Raw genomic sequence first — 24,180 nt, 5'->3', positions numbered from 1 at the left:
ATGCAGGAACAGCTTTTGTAGCCAGCATTAGCCTATCTCTCGCTAGTGGCCTAAACTGCGCTACGCCATAAAAGTAATTCCTTGACGTTACTTCTGAAGTGTATTTCTAGTCTTGTTACTTCTCCCAGGCAGAAGGGCGACAAGGGAGTGCGACTGGATCAAAAGAGACGTCGGAGAGGCTTTGCTGAACAAGAAGTTGCTTTATTACAAGCGAGCGACAATACTCAGGACTGCAGTACCAGGAGGAGGCACTCCTAACCTGGAGAGGCCGAACCACGGTCTTATATTCCTTCTTCTTGCGTCTGAGGGTTCGTTAATTCAGAAGAACACAACCTGACCATGTAAGGGGAATTTCATGAGGAAATGGCTTCAAAACAACTCATTTAAGTCATAACTTAAATATTGGCTTTGAGCTAGACAGGTAGTCTCTTCTCAACAATTCGGCTATCACTTTTGCATTCCAAAGTCCCAATTACAGCCTCTTTTCCTACGAGAAGTGATCCAATCCACCTGTGAATATCAAATTAAGGGGCCTTATTTTATTATGTTTTCAAACTGAAATACCACTATTTAATTAAACTTGGTGGGTCGCCTTCTCCAAGTTGGATACAAATCTTCACCATGTAGCCAACTTGCTATAGTTTATTTACTAGGGCTGCGAATCTTTGGGTGTCCCACGATTCGATTCAATATCGATTCTTGGGGTCGCGATTCGATGATATATCGAATTTTTTTCGATTCAAGGCGATTCTTGATTCAAAAACTATATTTTTCCCATTCAAAACGATTCTGTATTCATTCAATACATAGGATTTCAGCAGGATCTACTCCAGTCTGCTGACATGCTAGCAGAGTAGTAGATATTTTTTAAACCTTTTATAATTGTAAAGGACAATGTTTTATCAACTGATTGCAATAATGTAAATTTGTTTTAACTATTAAACAAACCAAAAATATGACTTATTTTATCTTTGTAAAAACATTGGACACAGTGTGTTGTCAAGCTTATGAGATGCAATGCAAGTGTAAGCCACTGACACTATTGTTCCTTTTTTTTAATTTTTATAACTGTCTAATGATAATGTAAATGAGGGATTTTTAATCAATCATCAATCAATCAATCAATGATTATGTATATAACCCTAAATCCCTAGTGTCTCAAAGGGCTGCACAAACCACAACACAAACCACAACGACATCCTCTGTAGAGCCCACATAAGGGCAAGGAAAACTCACACCCAGATGACTATGAGAAACCTTGGAGACGACCGCATATGTGGGAACTGAAAGCTGCTATGCTGAAATTAGAACTAATATTGATACTGTTGTTGATAATATTAATTTTTGTTTCACTACTTTTGGTTTGTTCTGTGTCGTGTTCGTGTCTCCTTTCAATTGCTCTGTTTATTGCAGTTCTGAGTGTTGCTGGGTCAGGTTTGGTTTTGGAATTGGATTGCATTCTTATGGTATTGCTGTGTAGTGGTTTGTTGGATTGATTAAAAAAAAAAAAAAAATGTTTTCAAAAATGAGAATCGATTCTGAATCGCACAACCTATTTGATTCGATTCGTATTCGAATCCATTTTTTCCCACACCCCTATTATTTACTATATAAATAAACTTTGTTTGACTGGTTGATAGGCAAAACAGGATATGAGTTAATTAATTCACTTCACTTCCTACAGTAACTATGTCGCTATAGCTTGGTTAGGCAGGTCAGGCATGTAAATAGCATTGTTGTAAGTTTAGCAATTTTTCAAAGAAGGTGTTATGGGCAAAATAATAGAATCCCCATTACCTGCATTGTTAGAAGTTTTTTTTAACTATGGAGGATGCACAAAAAAGTGTTGCATAAGAGGATTGTGGATGATGATTATGCAAAATTCCCAAAAAACTGCAGTTTTCCTTTAAACGTTATTGTTTTGTTATTTAGGAATTAGCACACCAGACACATTTTTGTTTCTACATTCACTTTTGGTGCAGCTCTAGCTAAAAAAGGCAGATTGAGGAATGTTTTTACGCTTTCCGCATGCATTGTGGCTGCCAGTCGAAGCATAAAAGACTTGCATTAAAAACAATTCCAGCATGATGAGTTGGAACCAAACGTGTGATTGGTGCATTATCACCACCTAGAGGACAGGAGTGAATTGACTGATTGATTGAAACTTGTATCAGTATATTGCACAGTACAGTACATATTCCGTACAATTGACCACTAAACGGTAACACCCGAATAAGTTTTTCAACTTGTTTAAGTCGGGGTAAACGTAAATATACTCATGGTAAAAACTCCCAAAAAATTGTTTTCCCAGTCAAACGGTTGTTCATCCTCATATTGCATCTCATTAGATTGTATGTGTGCAATCATTGTGGCCATACAATACATATTCTTAAAAAGGGTGATAAATGAAAGGAATATAAATGTGAGTAGTTGTCGTCACATTGAATGGTTATCATCTCATTATGTCTGCCTGTATTAATGAGGCGGTTAGAGGCTAGCATGCACAATAGTTTTATCAGTTGCTTCCCCGACGCTTCGGGGAATTAAGTCGGAAAACATTTCCGAGTGCATGTGTTCAGTCATCAAGCCGTGGTTTTTATTAGGGCGCTGCTAAAATCAGAAGCGCGTGCATTGACTTTTACTTTCTCTCCTTCTGATCAGAATGATTGAGGACTGCGGGCGGAGCAGGGACAACATGGCGGATAGAAGGCAACTGCTTGTGGAGATGAGTAAGTACTCTAGTGGTCATGCTCAAGCCATATAAAAAGGAAGGAGGGTTGAAAATGATTATCCAGTGCATTTCTACGCTTCACAGTTCTCTTGCGCACCACTGCAACCATTAATACCTTTCTGACTGAATTATCATCTTTGTAAAGGCAGACTTCTAAGTGGATTGTTGGAGGTGTACCTAATAAAGTGTACATGAGCAAGTGCGTTTTTTTTTTTAAAGCCTTTCACAATAAGGGCGGTTGAAAAGCTTGAGTGAACTTGAGTTAATTGCTGCAGCTCTAGTCATCGGTCCATTAAAAAGTAACTTCACACTAGACTGAAAAGCAGGCGTTTTGCTTGTATCGCTTTGGATGCAACCCAACATCCTTGATGGGCTTAGTGAGGAAGTGTTTTTTTATGTTAAAATAGAAAAAGCATCATAAAATGTGGTCACCAACTGTCAGTTTCTGGTGTGAAAAAAAGACCCCCAAATGTAGAATTACCATACAATCCTGTAGTACTTATGCTGTATACTATCACGAATTAAGAAAAGATTTTATTAATTTTTTTCTTGACTTGCCACAAATTGTCATTAAAAGTCCATAGACATTTTTATACAATATAGCTAACATGCTAGCGAACAACTATATATATTATATCAGGGGTCGGCAAACCGCGGCTCCGGAGCCGCATGCGGCTCTTGGATCACTCTGATGTGGCTCAGCTGCATACTTGCCGACCCCCCCATTTTTCCGGGAGGATTTCAGTGCCTCCCCCAGAAATCTCCCCAGAATAAAATTCTCAGATTTTCACCCGGACAACAATATTGAGGGCGTGCGGTGATGGCAATGCCTTAAACATCCTCCCACCTATGTCGTTCCGCTTTAATACAATGCTATCTGAGTGCCGCCGGCCACATCTAGTTTGCAGCTGCTTATTCACCGCGCAAGCGACTGCAAGGCATAGTTGTTCAACAGCCATTCAGGTTACACTGAGGGTTGTGATATAAACAACTTTAGCACTCCTACTAATATCCGCCACAATGTGAACCCACACCAAACAAGAATGACAAACACATTTCGGGAGAACATCCGTACTGTAACACAACATAAACACAGCAGAACAAATACCCAGAATCCCATGCATCCCTAACTTCTCCGGGCTACATTATACACCCCCACTATCACCCCCCTCGGTTGAGGTGGGCGGGGTTGGAAGGCCGGGGTTTGGTGGTAGGGGGGTGTATAATGTAGCCCGGAAGAGTTCAGGATACATGGGATTCTGGGTATTTGTTCTGTTGTGTTACAGTGCGGATATTCTCCCGAAATGTGTTTGTCATTCTTGTTTGGTGTGGTTTCACAGTGTGGCGCAGATTAGTAAGAGTGTTAAAGTTGTTTATATCACAACCCTCAGTGTAACCTGTATGGCTGTTGAGCAAGTATGGCTTGCAGTCGCTTATGTGTGTGTGCAGAATCCTCATACAACATGTGAATGGGCTGGTAAGCTGTTTGTTACGGTTGTAGAGGGCGCTAAACGCACTGTCATCATAGCACGCACTTATTATTGTTGTTTGGGCGAAAACCAGCAGACACTCGATAGAATGGTTGCTCTAAAACTCTGGAGTCTCCCGGAAAAATTTAGATGGTTGGCAAATGTGATGTTGTCAAGCGGCATTCAAATAAAACTCGCGGGCCGCACTAATATTATCTTTTCATATTAAGGTGAGGGCCGTGTGTCTGAGACCCCTGGTTAATACATAGCACGAAGCAAAAAAAAACTTTCTACGCTGTGTTATTTCATTTTAAATTTCAAAAGAGTCTTGTGGCTCCCATAGTTTTCTTTATTTTGTGAAACGGGTCAAAATGGCTCTTTGATTGGTAAAGGTTATATATATATATATATATATATAGATATATATATATATATATATATATATATATATATATATATATATATATATATATATATATAAATCTCCTAACGATTGAGGGAACCCCTCATGAAACAGTTCTGTAGAGATAAAGTAGTCTTATGATTTTTCCCATTCACATACATACATATGTATATATATATATATATATATATATATATATATATTCATATATATATATATATTCATATATATATATATATATTCATATATATATATATTCATATATATATACGTATACGTATACATATTAGAGATGCGCGGTTTGCGCACTCATCCGCGGAGTCCGCGGATAAACCGCGGGTCGGGCAGTTGACATGACGAAAAAATTGGTTTTAATTAGATTCGGGCGGGTGGCGGTTGAACCATCCGGAAATATTTGATATGCATGGTTCTGTGATCGGTATCCTTTGCCATTCAAAGAGCTATTTAAGACCTGTGTCATAAAGCGAAGAAGACAATAAGAGACGCTATTATTCTCCTGAATGACTGCCGGTAGTCACCCAGATAATAAGTATTAGGGCGTGCTATGAAGCCATTGGCTTTGTCGCCTATTACAACATGTACGATCTGCTTGTCAGTCCCGCATCATGTTGTGTGTGGCTTCCGCGGCAACACGCACACGACTGAAAGGCATACTGGGTGACACAGAGTACACTAATGGTTGTCATATAAACAATTTTAACACTCTTAGTAATATGCGCCACGCTGTGAAGCCACACCAATTAAGAACAACAAACACATTTCGGGAGAACATCCTCACAGTAACACAACATAAACGCAACACAACAAATACCCATAATCCTTTGTATTCATGACACATCCTGACTATTTTATACACCCCCCCCACCCCGTGCGTCGGTAAGGTGGGCGGGGTTGGGGGCGCAGGGGTGTAAAATATATTCAGTAATTGTCACGGATACAAAGGAGTATGGGTATCTGTTGTGTTGCGTTTATGTTGTGTTACTGTGAGGATGTCCTTCCGAAATGTGTTTGTCAATCTTGTTGGGTGTGGCTTCACAGCGTGGCGCATATTAGTAAGTGTTAAAGTTGTTTATATCACAACCATCAGTGTACTCTGTATCACCCAGTATGCCTGTCAATCTTGAACGTGTAATTGCGGAAGCTGCACACATGTTGGCGGACCGACAATCGGTTCGTACATGTTGTTCAAGGTGTCTAAGGCAATGGCTTCACAGCACGCCCATATTCTTGTAATCAGGATGAACACTATTGGATAGTCGTGGGAACGTTAGCGGCTCCAATTGTCATCATTACTCTGTGAAACAGGTTTAAATAGCTCTGTGAGTGGTAAAGGCGGACAACCTCTGATGTATTTCAGCGGGCGGGTACGGTCCTGATAAAATGTTGGTTCAGGTGGATGGCGGGTGGATGACGACTTTGGTGATGCGGATGCGGATGATATAATTGCCTATCTGCGCATCTCTAATAGATATATATACAGTATATACATACTGTATATGTGTATAGATTATACATATATATGTATATATGTGTGTGTGTATATATATATATACATATATATGTGTGTATATATGTACATATATATATATATACATATAGATATATATATACACATATATAAAGTGTATATATGTGTGTGTGTGTTTGTGTACGTATATTTATGTATGTGTGTGTGTTTATATATATATATATATATATATATATATATATATATATATATATATATTAGGGCTGGGCAACGATTAAAAATTTTAATCGAAGTTAATCGCACTATTTCGCTGATTAATCGTGATTAACTGCATTGTATACGCAAAGCCCAATAATGAATTCAAAAGTAGTGTGCAGTGCACCTTTATTGGAATATTCTCCCACATGAACAAAGCGCCAAAACATTTGTTGTGCAAACACAATTTAAATCAGTCTTTGTTAAACAGTAGCAGTTAAATAACATATTTTATGAAAATCAACTCAAAAAATGTAAATACAAACATTTAAGCTTATTGCCACTGCCAGGGTAATTAAGTTATCCTGTTTGTTATGGAAAATAAATATAATCTACATACAAATCTCTGAGCCACAATCATAACATCTGAACAGGCAATTTCTGAGCTAACAGCAGAAACGTTTTTTTTATCAGGGATCCTATGTTTAAAAAACCTATACTATAGGTTTTAGGGAATTTTTGATCAAATTATCCGTAGTAGCAATATTAATAATGTTGTGTTTATTCTGCGTAGTGCACTTAAAATAATTATGACCATATCTAGGAATTGATATGATGGGAATTTTCCCATTGTTTCCTTGGTGCTTTCATAAACTGAACGCATATACATGGTACTATATTGTGATGTTATGAGCCAGGGAAAAAAAGAACTACCCTACCCAGCATGCAACAGGAGTGACGAGCATGCGCGGTAGCCCAGTATAGGTTGTGTCGCCATAACGGCATCTTGTATGTTGTGATATGCACGCTCTGAAAGCAAACATTAAGAACTCAGCCAACACGCCTCGTCTGCATTATTCATAAATAGACAGACAACACATATACTCCGCTGCTTCACAGGCCGCTGGATGTAGCCGGCAAAGTATTCCCATGCTAGCTAGCCGGTCTAGCAAGCACGCCTCATTCAGTCCAAAACGGCCGATCTATCCACATTCAGAATTGTCTGGCGGTCAATTGACCACGCTGTAAGCCAGCCATGAAATTTGCAGAATTGTCCGGTATTTTTGTCAAATGTTCCATCTTTACCAAGAGCCCCCGACGCCGAAGTACATCCGGGCGACGCCATCTTGTTAAGAAAAGGCGTTAACAAAATAAAAGCATGTAAACAACATACGCAAATGTGCGATAAAATAATTGTCGGCGTTAATAGATTGATGAGTTAACGCGTAATTAACGCATTAATTTGCCCACCCCTAATATATATATATATGTATGTATGTATATATATATATATATATATATATATATATATATATATATATATATATATATATATATATATATATATATATATATGTATGTTTTGTATATGTGCAGTAAAATGTATATCTAACCACTAATAGGCAGGAATCTTCTTTGTTGGCAGTGCGTTTGCCAAGATATAGCTCGGCTGTTGGAATTTAGACAGTTTAAAAGCCCTCCTTGCAACATGATGTTTTGCGTGTCTGTAACTTTAATGTTAATGCGCTGTGTTTGCCTATCATGCACTTTTTACACACACACTGTCATTTTGCACTTGTCCAACGTAAAAGATGACATATATTACATACATCAATGTAACATTAAGGAGGGGAAAAGGAGAAAACAAACATAGTAGCAGAGCTATCGAGCTACAATGCTAACATTACAGTCACATTTTAACAGCAACATAAGTTAGCATATTTGGTGAAGAAAAAGCAAAATGAGTCTGTAGCTGACAGGCGGATAGTTTGCAGAGCTCCAGGCTTTTTTTATAAGAAGTTTACCTAAGCCTTAACTTCATATTTATTTTATTTTTCGTGTGGTGATCATGACGTCATAAAAAATATAATTTTACATTGTAAGGGTGCTTTAAAATGAACACAAATCAAGGCCTACTGAAACCCACTACTACCCACCACGCAGTCTGATAGTTTATATATCAATGATGAAATATTAACATTGCAACACATGCCAATACGGCCTTTTTAGTTTACTAAATTGCAATTTTAAATTTCCCGGGACTTTTTTCTTGAAAACGTCGCGTAATGATGACGTGTACGCGTGTTATGAATATGAGCGCTGTTATGAATATGAGCGCTGTTATGAATATGAGCGCTGCGCACACACACAGCTAAAAAACGTCTGCTTTAACGGCATAATTACACAGTATTTTGGAGATCTGTGTTGCTGAATCTTTTGCTATTTGTTCAATTAATATTGGAGAAGTCACAGTAGAAAGACGGAGTTGGGAAGCTTTAGCCTTTAGCCACACAAACACACGGTGATTCCTTGTTTAAAATTCACGGAGGTAAAACGTTAGTATGGATCACAGCGGACTTGTCAACCAGCAGGTTTCGGTGAGAAAATTGTGGTTCAAAAAGTCGCCTCTTACCGGATATCAGCTGAGCTTCTGCCTCCCGTACAGCTGCCGTCGACTTCCCCAAGACACTGCGCGTCAACACTTCCGACTATCAGGTACTGTTAAACTCACTAAAACACTAGCAACACAATAGAAAGATAAGGGATTTCCCAGAATTATCCTAGTAGATGTTTCTAAAAACATATGAATCCGTCTCAATGCAACGCGATTGCAATCTTTTTTTTTTGTTTTTTTTTCTAGTCCGTCGCTATCAATATCTTCAAACACGAATCTTTCATCCTCGCTCAAATTAATGGGGAAATTGTCATTTTCACGGTGGGAATAGCTGTTTTTGTTGGAGGCTCCCATTAAAAACAATGTGAATATATGAGCAGCCCTCAACATGTGACGTCATCGTCTGCGACTTCCGGTAGAGGCAGGGCTTTTCTCCAGTTGCGAACTTTATCGTGGATGTTCTCTACTAAATCCTTTCAGCAAAAATATGGCAATATCGTGAAATGATCAAGTATGACACATAGATTGGACCTGCTATCCCCGTTTGAATAAGAAAATCTTATTTCAGTAGGCCTTTAAAATGAACACAAATCAGACCATTAGATATCAAAATGTTGATAGTCATATTGAGGAAATTGACAAAAAAAATCTTCCTCAGGGGCTCAGGATTTGGACTCCATACGTCTGTCAACATACAGGACTGCCTGCAAGCTCAGATTTGTGCAGAAGAAATGCAACTGTGAGTATAAAATGTCCTCTTCAGCACTCCAACATGAAGGCTTCAAAGTGTGTTGTTCACGCTTGCTTTCCAGTGCATTTGATCGACATCTGGAACCTCATCGAGGCCTTCAGAGAGAACGGCCTCAACACCATGGACGTCAGCGCCGAGCTCCCCGTGGCCCGCCTGGAAGTGGTGCTCTCCACCGTACTGTACCAGCTCAACAAACGCATGCCCACAACTCACCAGATTAACGTGGATCACTCCATCAGCATGCTGCTCAACTTCCTGCTGGCAGCCTATGACCCGTGAGTCGCACCGCCACTCTGCCCGTTGTCAGCCGAGGTTTGGGAGCGAATCCAGTGTGAAAAATGGAGGGACGTGTTTGCTGTAACGGTGTTTTCAAACATTTCAAACAAAATAATGTTATTTCTTCCACAGCGTGTGCTGAAACAACTAAATGTGTAACTTTAATGTCATTTTTATTTGCTTCATTTAGGGATGGACATGGAAAGATATCGGTCTTTGTTGTGAAGATGGCGTTAGCGACATTCTGTGGAGGCAAAATTCTGGATAAATTAAGATGTGAGCTACAAAATCCTGTTTTTATTTTTCATAAAGCTTGTCCCGAGTCGATATTATAACAGCATGACTCTTACATATGTTTATTATTTAGTAGTGTGGAAGCTGAGATAGGCTCCAGCAACCCCGTGACCCCGAACAGGACAAGCGGTAGAAAATGGATGGATGGATTGAATGCTAGAAAAGTCAAGTTCAAAGTCAAGGTTTCTTTAATGCAGAGGTGTCAAAGTCGTTTTCACTGAGGGCCACATCGCAGTTATGTTTAGCCATTTTTAACAGTGAGCACTATTAATACACAATGTTTTATGCATATTATTAGCAGATTTTTATTAAACTAAAATGTAAAAAAATGTTGGTAAATTGCAATAATTTCACCTTAAAAATGTGTGTATATTACTGTGAATGGAAAAAACAGTACTGCTGTTTTTATGGTAAAAAAAAAAAAAAGGCAGCTGCCAAAATTTTACTGTAAAATTACATTAGTTATTTTTAATGTAAATTTAAAAAAAATGCATTTTACAGTAAAATTTGGCATCGGAGCTTAAAGTTTATTTTTATTTTTTACCGCAAATCAACAATTGTAGATTTTCCGGTGAATTACTGTAAATGCCAAAACGACACCATAGTTTATTACAGTAAAAAAGTCCTTTTTTTTTTCATGCTGAGAAAAATGCTGTAAAAACCACAGTAAATTTCACAATTTTAGCATTGAATCTATTGCTACTTTTACATTGCACAATTTGATGGATAACTTTCTTTTTTCATTATTATTTTAGTATTTATTTGTCTTCAAAAAAATGGTTTGAATTTTTGATAATATATTTTTGCATAATTAAACAATATTCAAGTTAACAAAATTAGCTATTTCATGGAGTAAATGTATTTTTATTCTGCCAAAATACAAAAAAAGAATACATTTAGTAATACATGTTATAGTACTTTGATACATATTATTTCCAGGATTTCGAGGGCCAAATAAAATGAAGTGGCGGGCAACATTTGGCCCCCAAGCCTTGGGTTTGACACCTGTGCTTTAATGGTACCTGGAGGTAAACTAGTTGTGCAGACATTTGTAATCCAGCGTCAAGACAGAATGAAACAAGCAAACACGAATCACATAAAACATAGAAACATTAAAAAAAAACCCACAAGAACGATCACCAGTATACAGGCACACTGTAGAACAAAAAAAAATGATACCTACTAAACCATTAAAAATGATTGTGATTAAAGTACTATGGCATAATAAATAAATAAAATCACCAAGACTCATGTGGAGAAAAATGGTGGGTATAAAAAATACCAAATCATTTGGAATGGACTTAGGCTGTCTTTAAATTGAAGTGGAGTGGTAATTGTTTTCGTGGGCACCCCGTGGCAACAATATTTTATTAAGTTAAGTTCATGATGCGGACACGTTTGTTACTGAATACTTTTTTAGTATGTAATATCAATTGTTTATTATTTGATATATCTGTGTTGGCCCTGCGATGAGGTGGAGACTTGTCCAGGGTGTACCCCGCCTTCCGCCCGATTGTAGCTGAGATAGGCGCCAGCGCCCCCCGTGACCCCGAAAGGGAATAAGCGGTAGAAAATGGATGGATGGATGTTTCTATTGAGAGGTGTGGTGTTTTACACTGCAATATTATTAAATTAAGGACACAAATTAAATATGTTTACCTTGTGGGCTATAGTGTGTTTTGCTATTGTGTAGCTGAAACCTCCTAGTAGCCCTTAGCCTACCATGTTTTGTATATGATTTGACTAAAACAGAAGAAAAGACCAAACTTGTGTGCTTATTGGAATATATTTAGAAGTTAATTGGCTTTGCAGCTTTGCACAAGAAACCACACTGCAGTACTGCTTGTATCAGAGCTTTTGACGGAGATACTTGTTTGACGCTTGTTTATTTTATGATATTGGACTGATATCCGATATCAATATTGGATTGGTACAACCCCACCTTTGAGCACATTTCACCACTTTTGCCAGTTACAAAAATACATGCTGTTTTAATATTTTCTACCATTTATTTTTTCATTATGTATTTATCAGACTTTATTATTTATTGAAATTATTTTGTAAAAGGGTTGATTTCATCCAATTGTGTTTTTGAATGCATGACAAAAATCCCAAAAATGGTGGTATACATGTTGGTCGTCTACCACCACGCATCTCTCGTTAACATAACCTTTAAAATGTTGATTGGGACATATTTAACACAATTCAAAAATATTTTATGTGGTGCATCAATGAAGTAGTGAGTGGGATCAAATGTATTAAGCTCTATACATCTTTTCGGACATCTTGAATTAGACACACTTCAATCTAACCTTGTATGCATGTTCAAAATAAACTAAAACCATTACCGATGTGCACATGTAAAAACCCCCGTTTCCAAATGAGTTGGGAAATTGTGTTAGATGTAAATATAAACGGAATACAATGATTTGCAAATCCTTTTCAACCCATATTCAGTTGAATGCACTACAAAGACAAGATATTTGATGTTCAAACTCATAAACTTTATTTTTTTTTTGCAAATAATAATTAACTTAGAATTTCATGGCTGCAGCACGTCCCAAAGTAGTTGGGAAAGGACATGTTCACCACTGTGTTATATCACCTTTTTTTTTAACAACACTCAATAAACATTTGGAAACTTAGGAAACTAATATTTGAAGCTTTGAAAGTGGAATTCTTTCCCATTATTGTTTTATGTAGAGCTTCAGTTGTTCAACAGTCCAGGGTCTCCACTGTCGTATTTTACGCTTCATAATGCACCACACATTTTCGATGGGAAACAGGTCTGTACTGCAGGCGGGCCAGGAAAGTATCCGCACTCTTTTTTTATGAAGCCACGCTGTTGTAACACTTGTCTTGCTGAAATAAGCAGGGGTGTTCATGATAACGTTGCTTGGATGACAACATATGTTGCTCCAAAACCTGTATGTACCTTTCGGCATTAATGGTGCCTTCAGATGCGTAAGTTACCCATGCCTTGGGCACTAATACACCCCCATACCATCACAGATGCTGGCTTTGAACTTTGCAGCTGTAACAATCCTAATGGATATTTTCCTCTTTGTTCTGGAGGACACCACGTCCTCTGTTTCCAAATATAATTTGAAATGTGGACAGTGGTCTTATGAAGTGTTCCTGAGCCCATGTGGTGATATCCTTTACACACTGATGTCGGGTTTTTCATGCAGTACCGCCTGAGGGCTCAAAAGTCCGTAATATCATCGCTTACGTGCAGTGATTTCTCATGATTCTCTCAACTTTTTGATGATTTTACAGACCGTAGATGGTAAAATCCCTAAATTCCTTGCAATAGCTTGTTGAGAAATGTTGTTCTAAAACTGTTCGACAATTTGCTTACAAAGTGGTGACCCTCACCCCATCCTTGTTTGTGAATTACTTAAAATTTCATGGAAGCTGCTTTTATACCCAATCATGGCACCCAACCGTTCCCAATTAGCCTGCACACCTGTGGGATGTTCCATATAAGTGTTTGATGAGCATTCCTCAACTTTATCAGTATTTATTGCCACCTTTCCCAACTTCTTTGTCACATGTTGCTGGCATCAAATTCTAAAATTAATGATTATTTGCAACAACAACATTTTTTTATCAGTTTGAATATCAAATATGTTGTCTTTGTAGCATATTCAACTGAATATGGGTTGAAAATGATTTGCAAATTATTGTATTCCAATTATATTTACATCTAACACAATTTCCCAACTCATATGGAAACAGAGTTTGTAGCATTAAGTGGTAGAGTAAAATATAGGCTGTTTGTTGTGTACCAAAAACAGTGTGAACAGCTGCCAGTCTTTGATTTGTTTTCAAAAATAAGTGGGATAATTGCATTGTGTGATGTTGTAATTAGCCAGACTTGCGTTGCAAGCTGACAATTAGTTTGATTCACTCGTGTGATGAATTACACTCCCCGCCCCCCCTCCCCACCACGTCGTTTTCAGACATTTTTTCACAGATATCGGATTCGGCAGGAATCATGGCGTATTCGCAGTTTGACCAGTTCCTGAGGGAGGTTCTCAAGCTACCCACGGCCGTCTTTGAGGGTCCATCGTTTAGATACACGGAGCAAGCTGCCAAAAGCTGTTTCGCGCAGCAGGTGAGGGTCCATTAATCATGACATGTACTGTGTGTGTCTGTGTGTGTGTGTGTGCTTTTTCTCGCACTCAAACCTTGCTGGACATCTGATTTGGGCAGAAAAAGGTCTCCCTCAACACTTTCTTGGACACGCTGATGTCAGACCCGCCTCCTCAGTGTCTGGTGTGGTTACCGCTCATGCACCGGCTCACCAACGTCGAGAATGGTAAGCAGCTCATCAACACAGCATACAGTATCTGGAAGGTTGAATACAATTTGTTCAGGGAGGATGCTGGTCAATTTAACAATTTTTTTTTGCAGCAAGAATAATGAAATAATCTAATCCAGTGTCAAACTGTGGCACCCTACAACCTGACATTCCTACTTTACCAGGGCTCGGCAACCCAAAATGTTGAAAGAGCCATATTGGGCCAAAAATACACACAAAAAATGTGTCTGGAGACGCAAAAAACTAAAATCATTATGTAAGTGTTATAATGAAGACAACACATGATGTCAGTGTCTATATTAGCCTACTATCAAAGGCTGACGCAACTGTTCATTGACAGAAATGTTGTATTTTAATTTTTATTGTAAACATTTTTGCAACATTGATAAATAAATAATAAATAAATGGGTTGTACTTGTATAGCGCTTTTCTACCTTCAAGGTACTCAAAGCGCTTTGACACTACTTCCACATTCACCCATTCACACACACATTCACACACTGATGGAGGGAGCTGCCATGCAAGGCGCTAACTAGCACCCATCAGGAGCAAGGGTGAAGTGTCTTGCTCAGGACACAACGGACGTGACGAGGTTGGTACTAGGTGGGATTTGAACCAGGGGCCCTCGGGTTGCGCACGGCCACTCTCCCACTACGCCACGCCGTCCCCTTGGAACATTGGAACTTATTAGTTAAATGGAGGCTTCCCACAGGATGAGATAACTTTTGGAAATTACTGGCTCAGATTGGCCACAGGTATAGATGCGTGTCCAAGTTTCAGGAAACGCCTGGCTGTCTTCTTCTAATGGATTTATTTATATTCTTTGCAAGCTGGGTAACGTTTGCTGTGGTCTGGAACAACATGGCACATAAACAACTATTAGAAATGCAGCTAATATTACATCCAGATAATGTGTCATGAGAAATGCAAATATACATCAAATACACAGAGAACTTAAGTAAAAGAAATTAAATGAGCTCAAATATACCTACAAACGAGGCATACTGATGCAATATATACATACAGCTAGCCTAAATAGCATGTTCGATGCGAACTTTGGATTGACCAAATATGGCATATTCGCACTGCAGCAAATCACTAAAATCAACAAAGCTCACCTTTGTGCACTAACGTACAGCATAAAGTGTTTGGTGGACAAAAGGAGACAAAGGAGTGGCAATATACACGTCTTTCTGTGGCAGCATCGGAGAAAGTTGTACATGTAAACAAACTATGATGAGTTCAAGGATCGCTGAACTTAGTAGGACAAAACAGTGCTTGCCTCATACTCTCATCAGTGAAGCATGTATAACATAATCAATGAGATTTCTAAAAATTAGGAAGGTTTTTGTCATGTTTGTTCTCCTACAGAAAATATATTAAAACAAAAAATATTTTTTTCTTCTTTTTCCATTTTCACACATTTCTGAAAGAGGTCCAGGGAGCCACTAGGGCGGAGCTAAAGAGCCGCGGGTTGCAGACCCCCGTACTATACTAAGCTTGTTCGAAATAAACTGAAACCGTTTTTTTATACCTCTTAAAATGTTTAACATTCCATGTGTGGCAAATGGTGGTCCTACCTCTCACGGTTAGGACGACCCCTGCTGCTGAAAATGTTGTTTGCCTATAAGAATAGTCCTCTCCTTTTCTCACCCGAGACTTTTTTCTTGTGCGCTGTCGGAACAATTTAATAATTTAGCTTTTAACACAAATCTCTCTTCCAAGCTCACGCAATCATTAATTGTATGACCGCAACTAGTAGCCATTTTTGCCTGCGGGCCGGTTCTAATACTAATCAAATATCATCCAGGGGGCCATAGATAATTGTCCGAATCTGGCCTGCGGGCCTTGACTTTGACACTTAGGCTGTATAGCAACTATGCTTTAGCAGAATAAAGCCTTTTCAAGTCATACAAGTAAATGTGTGTGATATTGTCTGTAAATGTGTATTTTAATAGCGCCTGCCTTAGGACAACAGATGAAATTTAGCTATTGTAGCTTAATTCTGGCATATTTACTGTGATGCTTTGCTCATATGTTGATCAATATGCATTGTCCTAATCAAATCATTCTAATCAAATTTTATATTCAAATACAAGTTTAAAAAAAATTGAACCTTAGCCAAATGTATCAAAACACTCTACCTTAAAGGCCTACTGAAATGAGATTTTCTTATTTAAACGGGGATAGCAGGTCCATTCTATGTGTCATACTTGATCATTTTGCGATATTGCCATATTTTTGCTGAAAGGATTTAGTAGAGAACATCCACGATAAAGTTTGCAACTTTCGGTGCTAAGAGAAAAGCTCTGCCTCTACCGGAAGTCTCAGACGATGACCTCACACGTGTGGGGGCTCCTCACATCCTGACATTGTTTTTAATGGGAGCCTCCAACAAAAAGTGCTATTCGGATCGAGAAAACGACAATTTCCCCATTAATTTGAGCGAGGATGAAAGATTCGTGTTTGAGGATATTGATAGCGACGGACTAGGAAAAAAAAATGAAAATAAAAAAAGTAACTTTGAAAAAAAACGTGATTGCATTGGTACGGATTCCGATGTTTTTAGAGACATTTACTAGGATAATTCTGGGAAATCCCTTATCTTTCTATTGTGTTGCTAGTGTTTTAGTGAGTTAAATAGTACCTGATAGTCGGAGGTATACGTCTACGGGTGTCTTGACGCGCAGTGTCTCAGGGGAGTCGACGGCAGCTATGGACAGCACAAGCTCAGCTTTTCTTCGGTAAGAAGCGACTTTTTACCGCAATTTTCTCACCGAAACCTGCTGGTTGACATTCCGTCGTGATTGATGGTTGCTTGACCGCGCTCTGATCCATAGTAAAGCTTCACCTCCAGGAATTTTAAACAAGGAATCACCGTGTGTTTGTGTGGCTAAAGGCTAAAGCTTCCCAACTACATCTTTCTACTGTGACTTTTCCAATATTAATTGAACAAATTGCAAAAGATTCAGCAACACAGATCTCCAAAATACTGTGTAATTATGACGACTTTTAGCTGTGTGTGTGCGCGCAGCGCTCATACTTCCTAAAAACCTGTGACGTCACGCGTACACGTCATCCTTACACGACGTTTTTGAGACAAAACTCCCGGGAAATTTAAAAATTTTATTTAGTAAACTAAAAAGGCCGTATTGGCATGTGTTGCAATGTTAATATTTCATCATTGATATATAAACTATCAGACTGCGTGGTGGGTAGTAGTGGGTTTCAGTAGGCCTTTAATTCCTCAATTCTCTTCCCTCATGTTGAGGGCCTTCAGTGGGATGACCCAAATGGGCCTTTTGCCATTTTTGGAGTGCATTTGCCAGCATCAGAGTTGTCTCCTTGCTGTCATTTGCCAAATATCTGTGTTTATTCATGCCACATCTGTTTATGAATGTGTGTGTGTGTGTGTGTGTGTGTGTGTGTGTGTGTGTGTGTGTGTGTGTGTGTGTGTGTGTGTGTGTGTGTGTGTGTGTGTGTGTGTGTGTGTGTGTGTGTGTGTGTGTGTGTGTTTGTGTGTTTGACCCCTCCCCCCCGCAGTCTTTCACCCGGTCGAATGCTCCTACTGCCATACTGAGAGTATGATGGGCTTCCGCTACCGCTGCCAGCAATGTCATAATTACCAGCTCTGTCAGGACTGCTTCTGGAGGGGCATGCCAGCGGTTCCCATAGCAACCAGCATCAAATGAAGGAGTATACATCATGGGTAAGAAGGGGCGGGGTGGAGGAGGATGGTAGGGAGGTCTGTCCGCAGCCGGACCAGTCAATGTGGCTATTTTCGCTCTGCTTCACCGTGACGTAAGGATGCTGTTGGTCGCGTTCAAGCCGTGTTTTGTTCCCCCTCTTTTAGAAATCCCCCGCCAAGAAGCTGTCCCATGCCCTCAGCAAGTCGCTAAGCTGTGCATCCAGCAGAGAGCCTCTTCACCCCATGTTCCCCGAAATGCCAGAGAAACCTCTCAACCTTGCGCATATAGTGTATGTTCTTCTTTTTTTTCCCACCCCACCATGGAAATGTTCAAACCGCTGACTCCTCTAAGTGTTTCCAGTTAATCTTGCAGGTTCAGCTAATCAATGAAGCTTAATTACAGTGCTGGGAGTGATTGCAATATACCACAATGTAGCCACTGTTGCCGTCACTTCAGCTTTTGTGTCTGAGGTCGCACCCCCGCGTGAAAAGCTCGATAAAGGGTTTCCCACGAGAATTTAGGCAGAAAACCTATGAAGTACAGTTGAGCTTAAGGTGATTAAATACATTTTTGAAGGTATTTGGCGCAAAATATGACTTTGTAGTGCACGCACACACACACACACACGCATACACAAACGCATTAGTAGAGAGACTTGAGCAGCTTCCACTGCCATAGCCCAGTGGTTCTCAACCTTTTTTTCAGTGATGTACCCTTTGTGAACACTTTTTTAATTCAAGTAATCAGAGCAAAGCATTTTTGGTTGAAAAAAAGAGATACAGAAGTAAAATACAGCACTATGTCATCAGTTTCTGATTCATCAAATTGTATAACAGTGCAAAATATTGCTCATTTGTAGTGGTCTTTTTTGAACTATTTGGAAAAATAGATATGAAAATGACTAAAAACTTGTTGAAAAATAAACAAGTGAAGTGAATTATATTTATATATCGCTTTTCTCTAGTAACTCAAAGCGCTTTACATAGTGAATCCCAATATTTAAGTTACATTTAAACCAGTGTGGGTGGCACTGGGAGCAGGTGGGTAAAGTGTCTTGCCCAAGGACACAACGGCAGTGACTAGGATGGCGGAAGCGGGAATCGAACCTGCAACCCTCAAGTTGCTGGCACGGCCGCTCTACCAACCGAGCTATGCCGCCACATCATCCATTATAAATAAAGATTTCTACACATAGAAGTAATCATCAACTTAAAGTGCCCTCTTTGGGGATTGTAATAGAGATCCATCTGGATTCATGAACTTAATTCTAAACATTTCTTCACAAAAAAAAAGAAATCTTTAACATCAATATTCATGGAACATGTCCACAAAAAATCTAGCTGTCAACACTGAATATTGCATTGTTGTATTTTTTTTCACAGTTTATGACCTTACATTCATTTTTTTCTTGACGTATTATTCAATAAATATATTTATAAAGGATTTTTGAATTGTTGCTATTTTTAGAATATTTTTGAAAAATCTCACATACCCCTTGGCATACCTTCAAGTACCCCCAGAGGTATGCGTACCCCCATTTGAGAACCACTGCCATTGCCAAACTCTTAACCCGTTATGTGCATCCAAGCAAGTCATTCAAAAAAACACTTTAATTATCATTTGGATTGCATGAGAAAGTGCAAATGAAAAAAACTGCCTCTCAGGTTTATCTCTTCCAAAATTGATGTCCTCTGCAGTGCACATTTGTGCTGTTTTTGCCTAGCAGGGATTTTATCTTCCAACTGTTTAACTCTGACAAAAGAAAAGCAAATGTCCACTACAGAAGGATAATGCACAACACATAACACTTTTAAAATACCCCTAAGGAGCAAAACACACAACAGCTGAGTAGCGTGGTCAACATTTTAAAGTGCATGCAGAGGTGAATACAGCAGCATAATGCTTACCACTCACGGCACTGCCATCTTGTGGAGTTAATGAAAAAAAACAACTACAAGTAAAAATTGACTATAGCCATTAATACCATAATTTTAGTTCCTTTTAACCTGCTCAGTGGCCTTGTGGTTAGAGTGTCCGCCCTGAGATCGGTATGTCATGAGTTCAAACCCCGACTGAGTCATACCAAAGACAATAAAAATGGGACCCAATACCTACCCACTCAGAATCAAAGGTTGGAATTGGGGGTTAAATCACAAAAATGATTCCCGAGCACAGCCACCGCTGCTGCTCACTGCTCCCCCCCACCTACCAGGTGGGGGGAGCAGTGGGGTAATATCACCACACCTAGTGTGTGTGTGACTATCAGTGGTACTTGAACTTTTTTGTAGACCAGAAGACTTGGCGTTAATTGAATAGAAGCTTTAATTGGACTTAAGAAGCATTAGAGTTCAAAGTATTTTCTTTCCCCGCTCCATCTTCTTGAACTTGTTGGCAACTGCACCACTTAATCCCAATGCAGGTGGACTGTAGCATTGAAAAATGAACCCATATTATTTTACATAATTCCTGCTAGAACACTCGTAACATTTATTTAGAGAAGAAACAATAGTAATCTAATATTTCAAGTTATTTCTGTGCTGCCTCAGTTAAAGGACATGATTTTTCTCTTTGTCATTTTGTTTCTCTTTGTCCTCACTTCCCTCCCTCTAGAGATACGTGGTAAGTGTTCATCTGATTCTTTTACACGTTCCAAAATGTGTCCCATTGAATCACTTTTTGTTCTAATGGTTTGTCATCGCCCACCACTCACCCACACTCCTGTATACTGCTAGCAGCTGTCAGTTGCTTGGTTTGCATCTCCATCGCACGTTTGTGGTATATGTATATTGGCATGTTGATTATTCTCATGATGATAGAAAACACTTTTGTTCTCCCTATAGGCCACCAAGACCCATGAACGTCTCCAGCGAATACTCATTTTCCAACTCCATGCCTACATCAGGGAACCCGTACTCCACCAAAAAGTAGGTACACACAATGGATGTCCTGGATTGTTGTTTTTTTTCAGCTTGTCCGTGGTTCCCAGCAGACCATGAACCATTTTGTGTGTTACTGCATCGGTTCCCTCCTACACTGCAAAAAGTCAGTGTTCAAAAACAAGAAAAAAAAAATTAAAAATTAGTGGGATTTTACTTGAACTAAGCAAAATTATCTGCCAGTAGAACAAGAAATTTGGATTGTCAAGACTTTCCAAAACCGATCAAATTAGCTAACCTCAATTAACCCAAAATACCTTAAAATAAGTATTTTCTCACTGTTAGTGCAATTTTCTTGTTAGAAAAAACAAATATGAGACCTTTTTGCTCAATATGTGAAGAATATTGTTAAATTAAGTAAATACTAATGCCATTATCTTGACATAATGACATGCGCTAGGCATTACATTTCTTGCATTTTCACATCCATAAAATGACATTGCGCCAAGTGCGTGCTCTTTCAGTCAATTAGTGCGCAATGAATATATATATATATATATATATATATATATATATATATATTAGGACTGGGCAACGATTAAAATTTTTAATCGAAGTTAATCGCACTAGTTCTCCGATCAATCGCGATTAACTGCATTGTACACACAAAGCCCAATAATGAATTCAAAAGTACTGTTCAGTGCACATTTATTGAAATATTCTCCACAAGAACAAAAGCGCCAAAACATTGTTGTGCAAACACAATTTAAATCAGTACTTGTTAAACAGTAGCAGTTAAATAGCATATTTTATGAAAATCAACTCACAAAATGTAAATACAAACATTCAAGCTTATTGCCACTGCCAGGGTATTTAAGTTATCCTGTTTGTTATGGAAAATAAATATAATCTACATACAAATCTCTGAGCCACAATCATAACATCCGAACAGGCAATTTCTGAGGTAACAGCAGACACATTTTTTTTATAAGGATCTTATGTTTAAAAAACCTATATTATAGGTAGTGGGCTGTTTTAGGGAATTTTTGATCAAATTATCCGTAGTAGCAATATTAATAATGTTGTGTTTATTCTGCGTAGTGCACTTCAAATAATTACGAGCATATCTAGGAATTGATATGACGGGAATTTTCCGATTCTTTGCTTGGTGCTTTGATAAACTGAACGCATCATATACATGGTACTATATTGTGATGTTATGAGGCAGGGAAGAAAAAGAACTACCCTACCCAGCATGCAACAGAAGTGACGAGCATGTGCGGTAGCCCGGTATAGGTTGTGTCGCCATGACGGCATCTTGTATGTTGTGATATGCACGCTCTGAAAGCAAACATTAAGAACTCAGCCAACACTTCTCGTCTGCATTATTCATAAATAGACAGACAACACAAATACTCCGCTGCTTCACAGGCCGCTGGATATAGCCGGCAAAGTATTCCCATGCTAGCTAGCCGTCTAGCAAGCACGCCTCATTCAGTCCAAAACGGCCCGATCTATCCACATCCAGAATTGTCTGACGGTCGTAAGTGATCCCGGAGTGACCACGCTGTAAGCCAGCCATGAAATCTGCAGAATTGTCCGTATTTTTGCCAAATGTTCCATCTTTACCAAGAGCCCCTCGACGCCGCCATCTTGTTAAGAAAAGGAGTTAACAAAATAAAAGTACGTAAACAACATACGCAAATGTGCGATAAAATAATTGTCGGCGTTAATAAATTGATGAGTTAACGCGTAATTAACGCATTAACTTGCCCACCCCTAATATATATATATATATATATGTATATATATATATATATATATATATATATATATACAAACCCCGTTTCCATATGAGTTGGGAAATTATGTTAAATGTAAATATAAACGGAATGCAGTGATTTGCAAATCATTTTCAACCCATATTCAGTTGAATATGCTACAAAGAAAACGTATTTGATGTTCAAACTGAAAAACATTTTTTTTTTTGCACATAACCATTAACTTTAGAATTTGATGCCAGCAACACGTGACAAAGAAGTTGGGAAAGGTGACAATTAATACTGATAAAGTTGAGGAATGCTCATCAAACAATTATTTGGAACATCCCACATGTGTGCAGGCTAATTGGGAACAGGTGGGTGCCATGATTGGGTATAAAAGCAGCTTCCATGAAATGCTAATTAATTCACAAACAAGGATGGGGCGAGGGTCACCAATTTGTGAGCAAATTGTCGAACAATTTTAGAACAACATTTCTCAACGAGCTATTGCAAGGAATTTAGGGATTTTAGCATCTACGGTCCGTAAAATCAACAAATGTTTAGAGAATCTGGAGAAATCACTGCACGTAAGCGATGATATTACGGACCTTTGATTCCTAAGGCGGTACTGCATCAAAAACTGACATCAGTGTGTAAAGGATATCACCAGAGGGGCTCCGGAACACTTCATAAAACCACTGTCAGTAACTACAGTTGGTTGTTACATCTGTAAGTGCAAGTTAAAACTCTACGATGCAAATCAAAAGCCATTCATCAACAACACCCGGGAACGCCGCCGGCTTTGCTGGGCCCGAGCTCATCTAAGATGGACTGATGCAAAGTGGAAAAGGGTTCTGTGGTCTGACGAGTCCACATTTCAAATTATATTTGGAAACTGTGGACGTAATGTCCTCCGGAACAAAGACGAAAATAACCATCCGGATTGTTATAGGCGCAAAGTTCAAAAGCCAGCATCTGTGATGGTATGGGGTGTCTTAGTTACCAAGGCATGGGTAACTTACATATCTTTGAAGGCACCATTAATTCTGAATGGTCCATACAGGTTTTGGAGCCACAAATGTTGCCATCCAAGCAATGTTATCATGGACACCCCTGCTTATTTCAGCAAAACAATGCCAAGCCACGTGTTACAACAGCGTGGCTTCATAGTAAAAGAGTGCGAGTACTTTCTTGGCCCGCCTGCAGTCCGGACATGTCTCCCATCGAAAATGTGTGGCGCATTATGAAGCGTAAAATGCGACAACAAGACCCCGGACTGTTGAACAACTTAAGCTGTACATCAAGCAAGAATGGTAAAGAATTCCACTTTCAAAGCTTCAACAATTAGTTTCCTCAGTTCCCAAACGTTTATTGAGTGTTGTTAAAAGAAAATGTGATGTAACACAGTGGTGAACATGCCCTTTCCCAACTACTTTGGCACGTGTTGCAGCCATGAAATTCTAAGTTAATTATTATTCGCAAAAAAAAAAAATGTGAGAGTTTGAACAGCAAATATCTTGTC

At 38.9% G+C, this 24,180-nt stretch overlaps 1 protein-coding gene across 1 annotated transcript in view; it reads left to right on the top strand.

The window, feature by feature from the left end:
• dtna (dystrobrevin, alpha) overlaps positions 1-24,180 on the top strand; it is a 65,514-nt gene that overhangs the window by 12,170 nt on the left and 29,164 nt on the right. Inside the window, 10 exon segments of the mRNA XM_061920494.1 lie at positions 2,662-2,729; positions 9,341-9,421; positions 9,495-9,708; positions 9,900-9,985; positions 13,969-14,123; positions 14,222-14,327; positions 17,874-17,984; positions 17,987-18,039; positions 18,184-18,308; positions 20,860-20,943. Of these exon segments, the coding sequence (XP_061776478.1) occupies positions 2,662-2,729; positions 9,341-9,421; positions 9,495-9,708; positions 9,900-9,985; positions 13,969-14,123; positions 14,222-14,327; positions 17,874-17,984; positions 17,987-18,039; positions 18,184-18,308; positions 20,860-20,943 (1,083 nt within the window).

This window comes from Nerophis ophidion, linkage group LG14 (assembly GCF_033978795.1).
Source record: "Nerophis ophidion isolate RoL-2023_Sa linkage group LG14, RoL_Noph_v1.0, whole genome shotgun sequence".
Classification (NCBI taxonomy): domain Eukaryota; kingdom Metazoa; phylum Chordata; class Actinopteri; order Syngnathiformes; family Syngnathidae; genus Nerophis; species Nerophis ophidion.
This window is presented reverse-complemented; position numbering and strand designations above follow the sequence as displayed.